The sequence below is a fragment of the Mus pahari genome, chromosome 6 (genome assembly GCF_900095145.1).
Source record: "Mus pahari chromosome 6, PAHARI_EIJ_v1.1, whole genome shotgun sequence".
NCBI classification, from domain to species: Eukaryota; Metazoa; Chordata; class Mammalia; order Rodentia; family Muridae; genus Mus; species Mus pahari.
Window position 1 is genome coordinate 2,801,029 of NC_034595.1, and position 15,993 is coordinate 2,817,021.

Sequence of the window (15,993 nt, forward strand, 5' to 3'; positions counted from 1 at the left end):
AGAAGAGAACTTACTGCTTCCACTTTCCTATAGTTTAATTTCTAACTGCATTCTAAGTACTTATACCCACAGATACGCATAGCTCATTACTAAGACCATCACAGAAATCCACAACTGGATTCAGGAAAAAACTGGTCATGAGGTACCAAAGCTAGTTGATACATCTCCAATACAACCCCATACACTAAAGTTCAGTGAACACAGTAGAAGAGGGGACAGAAAGACTAAGAGCCAGAGGACTTGGAAGCTCTGTTGAGTGACTGTGTCTTCTTTACATGTCAGGGAAGCTATACCCATGAAATCTCAACAATATGGCTGTATAAACAAGACTTGCACAATGGCAACATCAATTGACACTGCAACATGAATGGAGAAATATCATAAGGCTCCACCTCTAGAAGAGCTAAAGGCAATTAATTAACGGTTGCTGAGAGAGGAAGAATGAACCTTTGTTAGGGATAAGTTCAAAGACATGTTATCTTATCTCAAGTGGTCATCCCTAAACAAATACACATAAAACGGATTCAGCAAGATATATGTATAGATATATGTATATGTGTATGTGTGTGTGTGTGTATATATATATATATATATATATATATATATATATATATATATGAGAAACAATAATTAAAGAAGCAGAGGTTGTGAATTTGAGAGGGAGTAGAGGGACAGGAGGAGTTGGTAGGAGAAGACTGGGTAGAAATGTATATGCAGCAGTCATGTATGATAGTCTAAGAAATTGGAATTAAATGAGTGGGTCACAGAAGAAATGAAATCAAAGCAGAAGTCAATGATATAGAAACAAAGAAAATATAACAAATGAGTTACTCTAATAGCTGGTTCTTTGCAATCATAAACAAGATCTACAGACTCTTGTCCACTTAACAAGAAGAAAGAAAGCAGCCGGGCGTGGTGGCGCACGCCTTTAATCCCAGCACTCGGGAGGCAGAGTCAGGCGGATTTCTGAGTTCGAGGCCAGTCTGGTCTACAGAGTGAGTTCCAGGACAGCCAGGGCTATACAAAGAAACCCTGTCTCAAAAAAAAAAAAAAAAAAAGCAAGCAAGTAAGCAATAACCCAAGTTAACAGAATCAGAAATGAGCAGGGAACATTACATCAGATACCAAAGAAATACAGAATATTAGAATATTAAAAGAGAATACTTTTTAAAACTCTACTTCATTAAGTTGCAAAATATGAAAGAAATAGATGAATATTTTGATTCATCCAAAATATTAAAATTAAACCAAGATGAGACCAATAACCAAAAGAGATCCACAAGAAAGAAAGGAGTTAATTGACACTTTAACAAACTTCCAAGTCTAAAAGGCCCAGTCCAGGTAGATTCAAAACAGACATCTATCAGACTTTCAAGGAAGAGCTATAACCAACGTTTCCTAAATTCTGCAAAAAAAGAAACAGAAACAGAAGGAAAACTCCCAAACGTCTTTGAAGCCAGTATTATTCTAACACTCAAATCAGGTGAAGATACAAGAGACAAACAGACAGAACCTCCAGACTGTTATCCCGATGAGCAGAGGGGTAAAACCCTCAACGAGTATCAGCAAACTGGATACAAACTTATCACGAAGATCATCCACCATGATCAAGGTGGCTTTATCCTGGAAATTCAGAGTTGGTTCAACATCCATTAAGTCAGTAAGTATAATAGATCATATAAATGGACGTAAAGATAAAAAAAAAAAAAAAAATCACATGACCATCTCAATAGATGCAGAAAAAAAAATCTTTTACACACTACATCATGTTTTCACGATAAAAGTCCTAGAGGATAGGACCAGAGGAAACACATATATAGAAAGTAAAAGCTATATATGGCAAACCTACAACCAACATTATTCTAAATAAAGAAACAGTGAGTAATCCCATTAAAAGTAAGAACAAAACAGAGCTGCCCACTACCCAACTACTCCCTTGCAATACTGTGCTATAAGCACTAGATGGATCAATAGACAAAAAAAAAGAAAAAAAAGAAAAGAAAATTACAGGTATACTAATAAGAAAAGGAGGAGTCAAATTGTCTCTATTTGTAGATGGCATAATATTATACATAAGATATCCCCAAAAATTAAATGTCTAGAAATAATCAACAATTTCAGAAAAGTAGCATAGTGTATAATAGGTAGCTTTTCTATAGACCAAGAGAGAGATCATGAGCACATTTCCAATTAACAGCACCAAATACAACAACAGATCTTGGAATAACACCGAACCAAGGAGATAACAGACCTCTACGATGAAAACCTCCAATCTCTGAAGAATTTTGAAAGATGCAGAGTTCATGGATTAGCTGAATTAATGTTGTGAAAATGACCATCCTACCAAAAGCAATTTACAAATTCAATGCAAACCAAATCAAAATATCCACAACATTCTTCACAGAAATAGAAAAAAAAAATCCTAAATTAATATGGAACCAGAAACAATTCTAGATAGCCAAAACAATCCTGAACAAAAAGAATACTAGGGGATTGCTACTGCAGATCTCAAGATATATTACAGAGTCATAGTGACCCAAGAATCAAAGCACAGAGTGATGCTAACACAAAGCAGACATGATCCAACAGGACAGAACAGAAGGACCAGCAAACACACGAGCACTTGTAACCACAACCATCTGAGACTGACAAAGGCAAACATATTCCTACGTTACAGAAAAGACAACATCTTCAACAAATGCTTCTGAGAAAACTGATGTCTGCACTCAGAAGAATTAAATTAGACTCATACCTACAGCCCTGCATAGTAGCTACATACAAAAGTATTAGAGACCTCAATTTAAAACCTGAAACACTAAAGCTGCTAGAAGAAAACATGGCAGTACCTTACAAGGTATGGGTAAAGAAAAGGACATTCTGAACAGACTCCATGAGGATTTAGGCCACCGATGGATAACTGGAAGCTTGCAAAACCACAAAGCTTCTGTACCACTAAGGAAACAATCAGTCTAGTCTCACAGAATGAGAATCTTTGCCAGCTAATATATCTTAAAGAAAATTAATAACCAGTGTAGACAAATAACTAAAAAAAAAAAAAAACCTACAAAAAAACAAAAAAGCCAAGGAAACAAATGTCCTAAATTAAAATACAGGTTAGATTTTTATAGAGAGTTCTCAATTGAAGAAATAAAAATAGCTTAGAAATATCTCAAAAGGTGTTTATCATCCTTAGCAATAAGAGAAATGCAAATTAAAACACCTTTGAGAATTCATCTCATTGCACACAAAATGGCACAAATGGTGAGGTTGTAGAAAAAGAAGAACTTCGTTTACTGTTGGATGCAAATTAGTGGAGACACTCTGGAATCCTAAAAAACCAAAACTACTTCCAGATACAGATACAGGAACAGTAGAGGCTCTAAGGCAAAGGCTAGCTCAAAGTGTCTGAGGTGGGTTCTATGGCACACACATCACACACAGACAGCAGTGATGTGAGAGCCCAGGCTGGAGGTGTCCCAACTCATGTAATGAGCACTGATAGTGCTCACAGTGAAACACCAATAAAATCCACAGAAGCATGAAAGCAAGGACCCAGAGTAGGTCATTAACTGGAGAAGGGATCACAACAGCTATCTCAACCAGGCTAACACAAGGTAAAGAGCCCCAAATAAAAGAAGTTACACTACACAACAGCCAAAGGTAGCTAAGAAACTCTCCAAGAAGAGAGAGAGGGTCAAGGACAGAACCTTGAATAACTACATTCTGAGATAAAAGGAACAACAAGAAGAGAAAGGAACTGTGAGGGGCAAACAAGAGAGAGTCAATGTCAAATGTTCTCAAGAGGAGAAAAAAGAAAGGAGGTGATGTCCCTACCTTCAGAGAATTTGAGGGGATTAAACTGAAGAAACCTACTGTGTTGGACAAGCAAAGAGTCATTTTGCAACTAGTCAGAGACAAGCTTCTTTAGAAGAAAGTCAGGTTCCAAGAAGCTAAGGGTTTTTATTTTGAAGAGTTTCAGAAAGTCAAGGTAACCAAGCATAAAACAGCCTTTAAAAAAGTAGAAATGAAAAGAAAAAGATGGCATTAAAGCTCAAGATGAAAGTGGTAAGGTAGAAAAGAGAGAAACATGATTTGGGGAAAAGAAAGCAGTTTCTGTATGGGTCAGGGTGAAACCATGAGAAAGCAGGGAGACCTGATGGATCAAAGTCCCAGAGAGATCTACAAGGACAATCTACACGAGTAAAGAGATCTATCTTAGAAAGGCAAACTTGAGGCTGGGACTACAGATCAGGGTGGAACAGAAGCTTAGCATGTGTAAGGCCCTGGTATGGATCCCCAGCTGAGGGAAGTATGTGACGTGTACGTGTGTGGAGGGTGGGGTGTTATTTTGATATGAACAAAGACAACAAGAACTGAACATGAAAGAAAGATATGAAGGAAGGTGGTAAAGCCATGGGGATGAGAGAAGGTACCGCACATACTCTTCCTAACTAGAAAGTCAGCATGCCCCGTCACCTGAGCTGTCACGGGTTAGCAGTTTACCTGGTGTAAGGGTCACTGAATCAACCAAGAAAGAGCTCACGGTTAACTGAGCCATTCTTATGATTTTACCTATATTCTGAAACATAACACAACAGAAAAACAAACAGTAAGGCCCTTAAAGGATTGGTCACATGTATAAATACTGGTTGGTGACGTGAAAAGTTCAGAGGTCATCTTTAGAACATGACCAAATATAATAAGAACTGAACATGATTGCCACGCTCACCTACTAGCAGGTTAATATACTTACCCAAAAGCAGAAAGGAAGGCACAGTCATCATGCAAAATACTTGCTACTCTTTCAAAAACTCTGTAATTTTCTGAATCCTTCTGCTCAAAGTATCCAATGATATTTCTCTTACTGCGCTGTAAAATAAAGCATCCAATTATTTTGCAACATATAAAATTGTAAGAGCATGCTGCTTAATTTATTCTTTATTCTGTAACTCAGGTAGCTCGGTTATAGTTCAGTTAGTTCAACTGAAGAATAATTATGGATGCAGTGATAGCATTTAATGCCTAGTCCAAAACTATGAACAATTATGCTGAGTTAAAAACAATATGCTACGATAAAATGTAACTGTAACTTTAATAAAAATGCATGAACTCAGACTCTTCCATGGGTCCTCCACCTGCCTCCACATAGCACTGTACATATTTACTGCATAAGACCCTGCCCACTCTCTATGCAGGCAAGTTCTTAGGGCTGTGCTTGCAGCCAAAACATTAAGGTATGGCATACTGTCTTGTTCAGGACAAAAAGTTTACTGCTTGCTCTGAAATGGCAAGCCTAGGCACCCCTTCATGTGTACCACAACCTATGGCCTGTATGAGCATCCACAGTGGCCCTTTGCCACTAACAGGACTTAGGGACTGGAGGACAGCAATAACAAGGGACAGCAATAACAAGATAGGCTCATCAGCTCACAAGCCTTGCTGAGATGTGAGCCACCAACAGCCTTCATGTCTGGCTCAGAAGCCGTGTTCCTCTGACAGCAACCATAAAATGGGAAGTGGTTAATTTATTAATTTGCCACTTGATAGAGACTGGAATAAGGACTAAACACTATAATTTATGCTTTTGGTGTTTCTGTGTTATTTTTTTTTTAAATCACTTATTTTTACAAAGAAAGGGATTTGCTAAGTTTATCAAGAGAGGCTATTTTAAAGGACACTAAATTGTAGAAAGAGCTGAAATAGTGATTAAAGTAGACACGGAAGGTATCAACTAAGGGAAACAGGAAAACCTTGGTGTATGTGTTTGACTTAAACTTCTATTTATAATTCTGGTTCCCTTTGCTTACATTAATCAATTAGTGTAGCTTTCTTGTATGCTACACATTTTATCTGAAGTTTGATAAACATTAGTGATTCCTTTGAGAATGAATCCCAGACAAAGTCTTTCCAGTTTGTATATGTCAAGTATATTGCAGTGACTATAAGAGAACGTGCAGATTCTGTATTTGCATTCTGATTGTTTGCATTAATTACACAGGCAGTTCACACTTCATCCACCATAAGTGACTTACATCAAGAGTGGTGACTTCATCTAGACTCTGCATCTCGTGGACTGGGTTGCTTTTCTGTTGCCTGATGTAGTCTGCAAGTGCTTTCACTGATCGCTGGCCCCTGTATTCTCTCTTCATCATCATTCCATTACGAAATAATTTCAGGGTAGGGTATTTGCTTATCCTGTACCTCTGGGCTATGTCAGCTAAAAGAATATATGAAAGGAAATTAGCTGTAACACTCAGCCAGGGTGAACCTAATAGTTCAACAGTCAGAAACGTTGCAATTACTTATGACATCTCTTCTTTCCCAGTGAAAGAGAAAAGAAAATACTTTACACTGGTATTAGACCAGACTCTGGACCTATATTCTGAATCTGCTGCTTACAAGCTGAATAAATTGCAATACCCTCGCTTTTCATCTGTTACAGGAAGGGTGACTTCTATTACAACAAGGCTGTTTCATGAATCAAATGAGACAATGCAAATACATAGCATAGTATGGCACATGGATATCAGAATGTAAAAATAGCAATACAATAATTATGCATTGTGAGGTAGGGTATAAATTAAAACTATACGGCAACTGCAGCATATAAACAAGGAGGAGGGTGATAAGCAGGAGGTAAATGTATATCCCAAGGCCTTTGCAGTGCTCAGAAAGAGGCAGAAGTACTTACAACATCTGCTAAATCAAGGCTGCACTGTTTCCCTCCAGGACAAGCATTTAGAGAATACTAAAGGAATATTAGAAGTTAAGGTTGGAGTTCTCAAAAGAGATGGATAAAAGTCTACATGCAATTTAGATCACATAATAGTCTCATTAAATCCATACAGGATTTATGAGGAGGAAAGCACAATTCATCAGCAAAGTTTCTTAAATCTGTATTATTAACCCGATGTTACAGATTTAACAAAGCCATAGCCTGTCTGGTTTAGGAGCTGATTACTTCAGAGCAGAACCAGTAAGTACATCCATTACAAGAGACATACTACAATATCGTTTGAGCCCTGCTGGGCAAGGGATGAATGAGAAAACATGGGATGGCAATGGGAGCACACATACAAGTCTTTGACTACACAGAGGTCTTCCTAACAGGGCAGAGATCACAAAAATGTCACATATACTTTGATCTCCAGCACACTACACACGCTCTCTGACAAATAAGCATCTGCAGCAAAACACAGAGACAACGACGTTTATTAAAATGCTTTAAAACTGGGCTCGAGAGATGGCTCAGCAGCTAAGATTGTTCTTCCAGGGGTCCTGAGGTCAATTCCCAGAAGCCACATGGTGGTTCAGAACCATCCGTAATGAGATCTGATCCCCTCTTCTGGTGCATCTGAAGGCAGCTACAGTGTACTCATATACATAAAATAAATATTTTTAAAACCAACAAATAATTTTAAAAACATGTTTTAAAACTGTCCTCTGACCACTGATGCAATGGGTGTCTAGAGAATTAAGCTATCTTTCTTAAAAGTTAAAAATTTCCCAAATATCTCTCAGAGACTGGTTTAATAAAGGATGGGCACCTTTATTAAAGTGTCCATAATATACAGTACCAGCTGTTACTTACGTAAGAGGTTGAAAAAGGATGTTGTATGTTTCTGAAGCGAAACATTCAGGGTGTTATATAAAGTGAAAAACCAGCAAGATGTGAGAGCATAAGAAACGTGGGGAGGAAATATAAGCATATCTATGTACAAACACACATACATGCGCTCCAGCTTAGACATTTGTAAGTAAAAAGAAGAAGGGCTGGAAAGATGGCTCAGCAGCTAAGAGCACTGACTACTCTTCCAAAGGTCCTGAGTTCAATTCTCAGCAACCACATGGTGGCTCACAACCATCTGTAATGAGATCTAATGCCCTCTTCTGATGTGTCTAAAGACAGAGACAGTGTACTCGCATACATGCAATAAATAAATCTTTTTTAAAAAATAAAAAAGTAAATAAAAAAAGAAGAAAAAAATTGAAAGAAAAGAAAGAAGGAGAAAATGAGAAATGCTATGGAAGAAATTTAGATTTCATTCTTACATTTGGTTTTATAATTCTGAGCTTGAAACCATGTAAATATTTACCATGTATATAACATATTTAAAACATTAATACCAGTATTGCTGCTTTGAAATTTAACATAATTTTGGTAGATAAAGTATTTGATATCAGTAATGTCTCAGCCTAAGAGAGTAAAATACAAAATTGAGAAACACTTCAAGCTATTCGCCTGGGCAAATAATGTTTAGATAAGACTTCCGAAGTACAGGCAACAGGAGCAAACAGATCAATGGGATTGTCTCAAACTAGCTGAAATATCCAACAAAGGGGACACAGAACGCATAGAGACCGTATCAGTGGACAGGCACGATCCCCGGTTGAGGGATGGGGCCACCCACCCACCTCAAAAATATGAATCCAGAACTCCTCCTGTCAAAAGGAACTACAGGGATAAAGAGTGGAGAAGAGACTGAAGGAAAGGCTATCCAGAGACAGTCCCACTTAGGGATCCATCCCATCTGCAGACACCAAACCCATACACTATGACATTTGAAATGTAAATAAATAAAATAACCAATAATAAAAAAAAACAAAACAAAACACTGATGCCAAGAAGCCCTTGCTGACAGGAACCTGGTAGAACAGTCCCCTGAGAGGCTCTGTTAGAGGCTGATCAATAGATATGCAAACACATACAGCCAAACATCAGACTGAGCGCAGGGTCCCCAATGGAGAAGTTAGGGCAAGGACTGAAGGAGCTGAAGGGGTTTGCAACCCCATAGGAAGAACAACAATATCAAACAACCAGACACCCCCACCCCCACCCCCAGAGCTCCCAGGGACCAAACCACCAACCAAAGAATACCCATGGCTCCATACTCATGTGTAGCAGAGGACTGCCTTATCAGGCATCAAAGGGAGGGGAGGCCCTTGGTGCTGTGGAGGCTAGATGCCCCAGTGGAGGAGAACGCTAGGGCACTGAAGCCAGAGTGGGTAGGCAGGTGGGGAAGCACCCTCATAGAGGTGAGGAGGGGGAAAAGATGGGAGTTTGTGGAGAGAAAACTGTTAAGGGAGATAACATTTGTAATGTAAATAAATAACCAATAAAAAACCCACACATATATAAAATAAAACACGACACACAGACACACACACCCCACACACAAAAGTTCTTACCCAGCAAACAGAACAGTTTTTAAGAGTTACAGAGGCAATCTATTGACTGGAAAATATATGTAAATGAATACTGAACAGAGTCAGCACTCAAAACGTATAAAGAATTCAAACAATTATACTGTAAAAATACAAGTAACTCAATTGAAAAGTGGGTAAAAGATCTTAATAGATAGTTCACAAAAGTAGGTATGCGAAGGTATTTGGGGGGAAAATGCCACCACCAATGACCATCAGGGAACTGTAAGTCAAAACCACAAGGAGAGACTAAGCAGCAGTACAGAGGTAGAAGAACATTTGTTTAGTCTAGTCTGGCCCCAGCAACACACAGGAAAAGTATGAGACACCACACACTCCAATTAGACAAGACTTTTAACAAAAAGACCAAAGATAGCAAGTGTTGACGTGGAGGTAGAAAAGGGAAACGTTTACATTACTCTTGGTGAGAGTGTAAAAGAGTCGAAAGAGTCATTATAAACAACAGTATGGAAATTTCTTAAAGAATTCAAAGGAGAACAATGCTGAAGAGAGCACACTCCAATGTTTACAAAAGCACTAGTCACAAAGCTGTTTTCAAGATAGAGAATCACCTAATGAGTGAGAAAAGCAAGTGTAACAGATTGCAAGCGACTATAAAAATAATGACACCTTATCACTTATTACAACATGGATAAACCAGGAAGGTGTAAGTGGTATAAATCAAGCACAAAACTGTGATGTCAACGAGATGTGGAATATAAAAAACAGTCTGATTTTAGAAATGGAGTACAATGGCAATTACTGGAGACAGAGTAAGTAAGGGGCCAGGGAAGCTAAAAAATGCTGGTCAGAGAATACATAATCACACTAGGAGGACTAAATCTAGAGGATTTTGTACATCAAGGTAACAATAGTTAATGAGGCCATGCTAAGTTTTGAAAATAGGGTGTGTTATGCGCTTTCGCCATAAGAATCAAAACCATGAGAAATTATGCATTTGTTAGTGACCTTTAACCATTCACATATATATACTTCAAAGCATATGTAATAAAAGCATTGCATTAATTAATTCCTAAGAATAAATAAAACCAAAGTTACTCAGCACACTTGAATTGGAAGTGATACTGATTTCTTTTTAAAATTCAATTTGTTTGTAGTGCTAAATACTATGAAGGTGATCATTTTAGCACTGAACAACATCCCTAGTTTAACATGAACTTTTAATATGCTTTTCTCTCTCAATAGTGTCTGTGAAGATCTTTATTCTGATGGCTATTATCAATGACTTACTTAATGCCAATAAATATAAAGATTTAAATAAATGGAAACATTTCCATGAAAAATACAACTTACAAAACCCAACATATAAATGGTCCCAAAATTATTGAAGAAGTTGAAATTGTAACTCAGTCCCTGCAAAACACACACACACACACACACACACACACACACACACACACACACACATACACAACTTCATTCCTTGCCACTTTCATTTAGCATATTCAAGAAAAAGTCTTAGGAGCCGGAATTGTCATGTAAATTATTCCAGCAGATACAAATAGATGAAATACTTCTCAACTTACGTTTGCATGGTATTTTTTGAGAAAATGGATAAGGGCATGCATTGTGGAAAGAGAAAAGTCCACATTAACCTTAAAAAAAGATGTAAAATTATCAAACAAGATAGCAAACTTATTTTATCACTGTATGCCATGGAGAATATATCAAGATCAAGCTGGATTTAGCCTAGCACTTCAATTTAGATAAATATTTTAAAATTGGTTAAAATAATTCACAACCCTAAAAAAAAAAGAATTATTGTATTATCTCAAAAAGAGGAGAAAACCACTCAATAAAATTCAACATCCATTCACACTTCAGAAATAGAAGTGAATGGCTTCCTTTATCTGATAAGATTTAAATAAATACCAAATAACTTGATGAAACATTAAAAGCTTTGCCACTGATGTCTGCTTAGAGCTTTTAGCATAAAATTTTAGCGTTATATTTACATTTTAAAGAACAAGCACGCCAATCTACAGCAGGTATTTCACTGCCGGACATCTACTGCTTCACTATAATAACTAGCAAAAATTGAACTTTTTAAAAAAGTATATTTTTAAAGATATCAAAAAACACAAAAGTCACAATGACTAAATAAACTGAAATGCCCCCCAAAGAAAAGACCCTTTCTAGATTAGCCATGATCACAGACACATTCTTCCCTAGAGGTTTCCTTTTAGAAATTAAATCGGCAGTTGCAGTTTAGGACTCAGTGTTACTCCTGCAAAAGCAAAAGAGACAGAAGCCATGAAGCCTTTCCCAGACAACACACCTGCCCCAGCACAGGAGCCTGGGAGGGCCGTGAGACACAAAGTATAGTCTCAATGGGCACTTACTGAATGCCAGGGCAACCCAGGAGACTGAGGGCAGGGTGGGTGTAGAGGAGAAGCAGGCAGTAAACAGAGGAAGGCTGCTCTAGTCTCAGGGTGCTTAGGGGACAATGTTTACTCAGGCAAGAAGCCTGTAACCCTCAGGCAGGATCACACACTGCCACCAGGCTTGACAGATTTTAGAGTCCCATATAGACAAGAAAGCACTTTGAGGTTAAATACATCTTGGTTTGTTTTTTAACAGGGTCTCACTATACAACCCTGGCTGCCCTCAGATTGCTATGTAGCCAGATTAGCCTTGAACTCATGATCCACCAACTTATATGCACCATCATACCTGGCAAGACCATGGGTTTTTATGACAAACTAGGAAAGAGGTACTTGTAACATACACAAGAAACAAATGATCATATGGATTAAAAAAAACAAAAACAAAAACAAAACAAAAAACAAAGAAAATTGCATTTTAAAAGGACCATCAAAAAATAAGTGAACTAAAGAAATTGTTCAATTTGTAAATCACAGATGGCCAATAAACATAAAAACACACTCAGCTGTCATCAGGAAGTTATTGATTAAACTACCAGATGAAGGTTTTTGTCCACCACATTGGCAAAACCAAAACTAAATCCTCAAAATCTATACTGAAAATATCAAGCCCTACAAAGATCCTGTCCTGTACAACGTAAGTGTACAGTCAGTGTTAACATACATGAGGTGAGTGACTGAGCTTCCAGAAAGGGGTGAACATATCTGGTCTTTATTTTACTCCTACCAAGAGTTTGGCAGGAAGGAAATGACTAGTCTAATAGGAGTGAGTTTATTTTAAATTTGCAACTTAAGAACCAGTTTGAAAATGAACAGTAAAAGATTCTACTAGAAACAATATAATGCTCTCAATTTTCTCTTTGTAAAATAATATCTTAATTAGTTCTTTGAGATTTCATACAATGTATTTTGATCATTTTCACCCCTCTCTCCTAACTTTTCCTAGATTCTCCCCAAACCCCGCCTACCTAACCAAACTGCATGCACAGGCTTGGTCTCTCTTGTTTCCCCCTTTTAACTTTCTAAAACTGATAAATCAGTGAGTGTAATGAAAACTTAGTACACTAAAAGAAAAAGGTTATACAGCAGACAGTAAGATCAGGGAGACCCTGAGGGTCTGCAGTTCTAGTAACAGCATCTGAATGCTGTCCTGTCTGTGATAGCGTGGCCAGATGGCTATGGGGTTGGACTTGGAAAATGTTCACCCAACAGGAACAGAAGCACTGTAAAGAACTGCTGCTGGACTCCTGGTACAGGCTGCCAGAGCCTGTTTCCATACTCTGTCATTATAACCATCAGGCTGCCTTTAAAATCTGGTTATAAAGAAAAAAGTTAACTAATATTTGAAGACTATTAGGAGACTAGTCAATGAGTTAATTCTCAAACATCACGGTAGCAGACATGCTGCACAATGAGGTAACTTTTAATTATTAAGAAGAAAAACCCTTAAAATTACATTGATCAATAAATTCAGACATAAAGGTGACTTTTCATAAGCTTTGGCCAAAGGTGATTTAAAAATAATTATAGCTTAACATTTTAACAATGTAACAAAGAATGACTTCAGGGGTATAATAAATGCTTTTTTAAAAAATTAACTAGATAGATCAAATGTTAAAATGGATGTCAAAGGAATTAGAAATTTCAGGAGGTTAATAACTTCCTGACTAGAAAATTAGCATGTACTTTGCTTCAATGGTCACTAAGTTTTCCTTGATGAATTCCTCCTAATACTCAGGAGGGTTCCAAATGGGGCAAGTATGTCATGCTCTTGTCCCATCTGTGGTCCACTACTATTACCCAGAGTCAGTCCAAGGAGGCATATGGTTTCACCAGAAGGTTCTCACTGCAGAATCCAGGAGAAGGACAACTGCTGTGTCCATATCTCCTCCTGGTCAAACCATAGTGCCCTAAAACAAACACCCTCCCCAGGGAACACCATCGAAACAAAACTCCAGACAGAAACACGAAGGGGCCACGAGGCTTACTTTCCCCGAGGAATGCAGTGCTGGGTGGTTTTCTATATGTTCCTACCAGGACCAACAGAATTCTGTCTTACACACGTGAGCTAATTATATTTTTGCGTTCGTTACGCAGGATTTATGTACAGCTCTCATAAAAGCTTAATTTTAAATAAGGAAGGTTCAAGTAGCACTGGAAAACAGACAGATAAGAGTAACTTGAGTATATGGTAGCATATTGTCTAATTCAAGGACAGAGAGCATTCCAAAAAATGCTAATGGGAGGGTAGATGATTCTGTACTGACCAACAAACACTGTGTCCATGCTTAATGCCATATAGACTCTAGCCACTGGAGGTCAGTAGAGAACCTGGTCCCACCAGGGGCAGACTGACAGGACCTTACTTCAAGGGCATACTGAAAGGCAGCACTGCCATCAGAATGGTGAATTCTATTCCCACACTCTCAAATGAGGAGACTGCAGATGACATGCATTCATGTTCTGCAGTAGAGGTAAGAGTATGTTTGAAGCATGTGCATACACACATACACACGGAGATACAAAATATGCATATTTGACAAAAAGCTTTTAGAAAAAAATTATAAAGAAAACAGAATCACTTGTAATCCAGTCACCATTATTAGCTATTCCTAGCCTCTATAGAAAACCCACTCTTAATATTTTAGTTTCTATCTTGCTGACCTTGAATAAAATCTACTTAACTAGCAATGACATTTTAATTGAAAATAAAGCAAATTCTCCAGCCAGTCCAACAGGAAAGTGTGCAATCAATCACTGCATGGAAACATGTAAAAGCTGACTCAGCTGGCATATGAGTCACAAGAGATTCTGAATGGATTTTCTTTCCTTGTAAGACACACAATAATTTCTGCATGTGGAGATAAAATAGTTCCTTATAATCAATGAAGAGTTAGATGTGGAAAAATACAGAAGAAATTTCTCATATGTACTGTTAGAGACCTGAGATAACCTATTTAAAGTACCAGTGTACCTGCCATGCGCCAGTTATTGGTGGGCATTCAATAATCCATTCATCTATTCAATAACCACAAGTGAACAAGTCTACCTGATAGATACCAGAGTTGGTAAAGACCACTACAGAGATGAGGCCCATACTCTTACAAGGCTCACATTTTACTGATTTATTTATCGAGACGATGTTTTTCTATGTATCCTAACCTTCATGCAAAGCCTGGAATCCCCAATGTAGGTTAATAAACTATATGGCTGGCCTTGAACCATATGGCTAAAAAAACTAAATAAAATATATGGCTTTTGCCTCCAAAATGCTGAGGTTGAGCCACCACACCTGGCCTTATATTTTACTGCTATCATTTGTAACTAATGTAACTACTTCCAATACTACTCCTGTTTACACAGGACAAAATCTTAGAAGAGCCTTAAACCCCCCAACAAATAGCATATACACCAAAACCATGTTTCAGTGTAGAGCTCCTTGGTATAGTATAAGAAGCTGAGATTCTTGCCACCCCATCTAAGGGATACAAAACAGCATATATCCTGATTAGAGATGTAGTCTTCCCAAGTCCTCGAGACAGAAAAGGGGAGGGTAACTGTCAGAATAACGGCAAAACAAAGACCTGACATCCTGCTCTTCCACAGAACCAGTAAGGATACCTGTTCCTCTGTCTGCTCGGGGACAGAAACTGCTGGGACTGAGCTCAATTTCTGTTTCTTTTCTAGTAGCCTTGACTTCATTTTCCTTTTTCTTTCCCTATTTTCCTTATAGTTCATTCATTTCCTACAATGAGTACAGCAAATAAAAAATTTTAGGAGCTTAAAAGTGAAATATAAGTTCTGCATTGGGGTTGCAATAAAATTAAACAGTAGGTGGGCTTCCTGATGGAAATCCAGCTCATGTGCTAACCCTTTCAGCTGCACAGAGGAGAGCAGACGGAGATAAACAAGGGTGTGTACAGGTCATTCCTGAAACACAAGTGCCAACTGGGTGGAACTACTAGACCTCCGAAGTCCTCAGCACGGAACTGAACCTTTCACACAATGTCCTTACTAAGAAGGGTACATAAGGAAGTGAGGTAAAGGCGGAACAGAAAGCTGCCTGCATTGCCAGTGGGTGGGAGAGGAGATCGAAGGGAAGACAAGCAGCAAACCAAGTGAGTGGCTCCTGGAAATATGCACTGAAACAAACTTTCACCATAAACCAACAAAAAGGTAAAAAGGGGGCAACTTCTAGAGAAGACTTCCTCACCTGTTTTAAGAGACGAGTAGGTACACTGCCTTCCCAAGAACTTCTTTAAAATACCCATGTGATGCTTTGGTTTTTTTTAAATTTTTTTATTATTATTTTCTTTATTTACATTTCAAATGCTATCCTGAAAGTTCCCTATACCCAACCCGCCCCTGCTCCCCTACCCACCCA

At 38.0% G+C, this 15,993-nt stretch overlaps 1 protein-coding gene across 1 annotated transcript in view; it reads right to left on the reverse strand.

The window, feature by feature from the left end:
- Erp44 (endoplasmic reticulum protein 44) overlaps positions 1–15,993 on the reverse strand; it is an 82,249-nt gene that overhangs the window by 16,264 nt on the left and 49,992 nt on the right. The window contains exons 5-6 of the mRNA XM_021199999.2: positions 6,033–6,217; positions 4,754–4,869 (exon numbers count right to left, since the gene is read on the reverse strand). Coding sequence (XP_021055658.1) covers positions 4,754–4,869; positions 6,033–6,217 — 301 coding nt within the window. The remainder of the gene's footprint in view (positions 1–4,753; positions 4,870–6,032; positions 6,218–15,993) is intronic.